This window comes from Geospiza fortis, unplaced genomic scaffold, assembly GCF_000277835.1.
Source record: "Geospiza fortis unplaced genomic scaffold, GeoFor_1.0 C13119358, whole genome shotgun sequence".
In the NCBI taxonomy this organism is placed as follows: Eukaryota; Metazoa; Chordata; class Aves; order Passeriformes; family Thraupidae; genus Geospiza; species Geospiza fortis.
The window spans coordinates 1-519 of record NW_005069728.1 but is presented as its reverse complement, the minus strand read 5'-3'; the positions used below and the strand labels follow the sequence as shown (position 1 = coordinate 519).

Sequence of the window (519 nt, the reverse complement as noted above, 5' to 3'; positions counted from 1 at the left end):
TGGCCGAGCTTTCGGGGATCCCCCCCGAGGACCAAGTGCTGCTCCACGCCGGGACCCCCCTGGACGATGAGGCCGCGCTGGGGCAGAGCCCCCTCCCCGAATTCACCACCCTGGACCTCTCCACGCGCCTGCTGGGCGGTAATTACAGGGGGGCCGCTAATTATCGGGCTGTTCATTAACAAAACAACCCCCCCAACACCTCGATTTCCTTCCTCCCCCCAGGGAAGGTGCACGGCTCCCTCGCCCGCGCCGGCAAAGTGAGGGGCCAGACCCCCAAGGTGAGCTCTGAGGGGGCTCCCCCCGGCTTTGGGGACCCCCGCGGGGTTTGGGGACCCTGGCAGGGTTTTGGGGACACCCCCCCGACCCCCCGGTTTTCCATCAGGTGGCCAAGCAGGAGAAGAAGAAGAAGAAGACGGGGCGGGCCAAGCGGCGCATGCAGTACAACCGGCGCTTCGTCAACGTGGTGCCCACCTTCGGCAAGAAGAAGGGACCCAACGCCAACTCCTGAGCACAATAAAG

General features: G+C 65.5%; 1 protein-coding gene across 1 annotated transcript; it reads left to right on the top strand.

The window, feature by feature from the left end:
* Positions 1-5: 5 nt before the first annotated feature.
* On the top strand, positions 6-519 carry LOC102039160 (FAU ubiquitin like and ribosomal protein S30 fusion; the record flags this gene model as incomplete). Its single annotated transcript, XM_005431605.3, has 3 exons — positions 6-138; positions 223-278; positions 383-519. Coding segments are annotated over 3 exons (315 nt in total), but the record flags the coding sequence as incomplete, so codon positions are not given.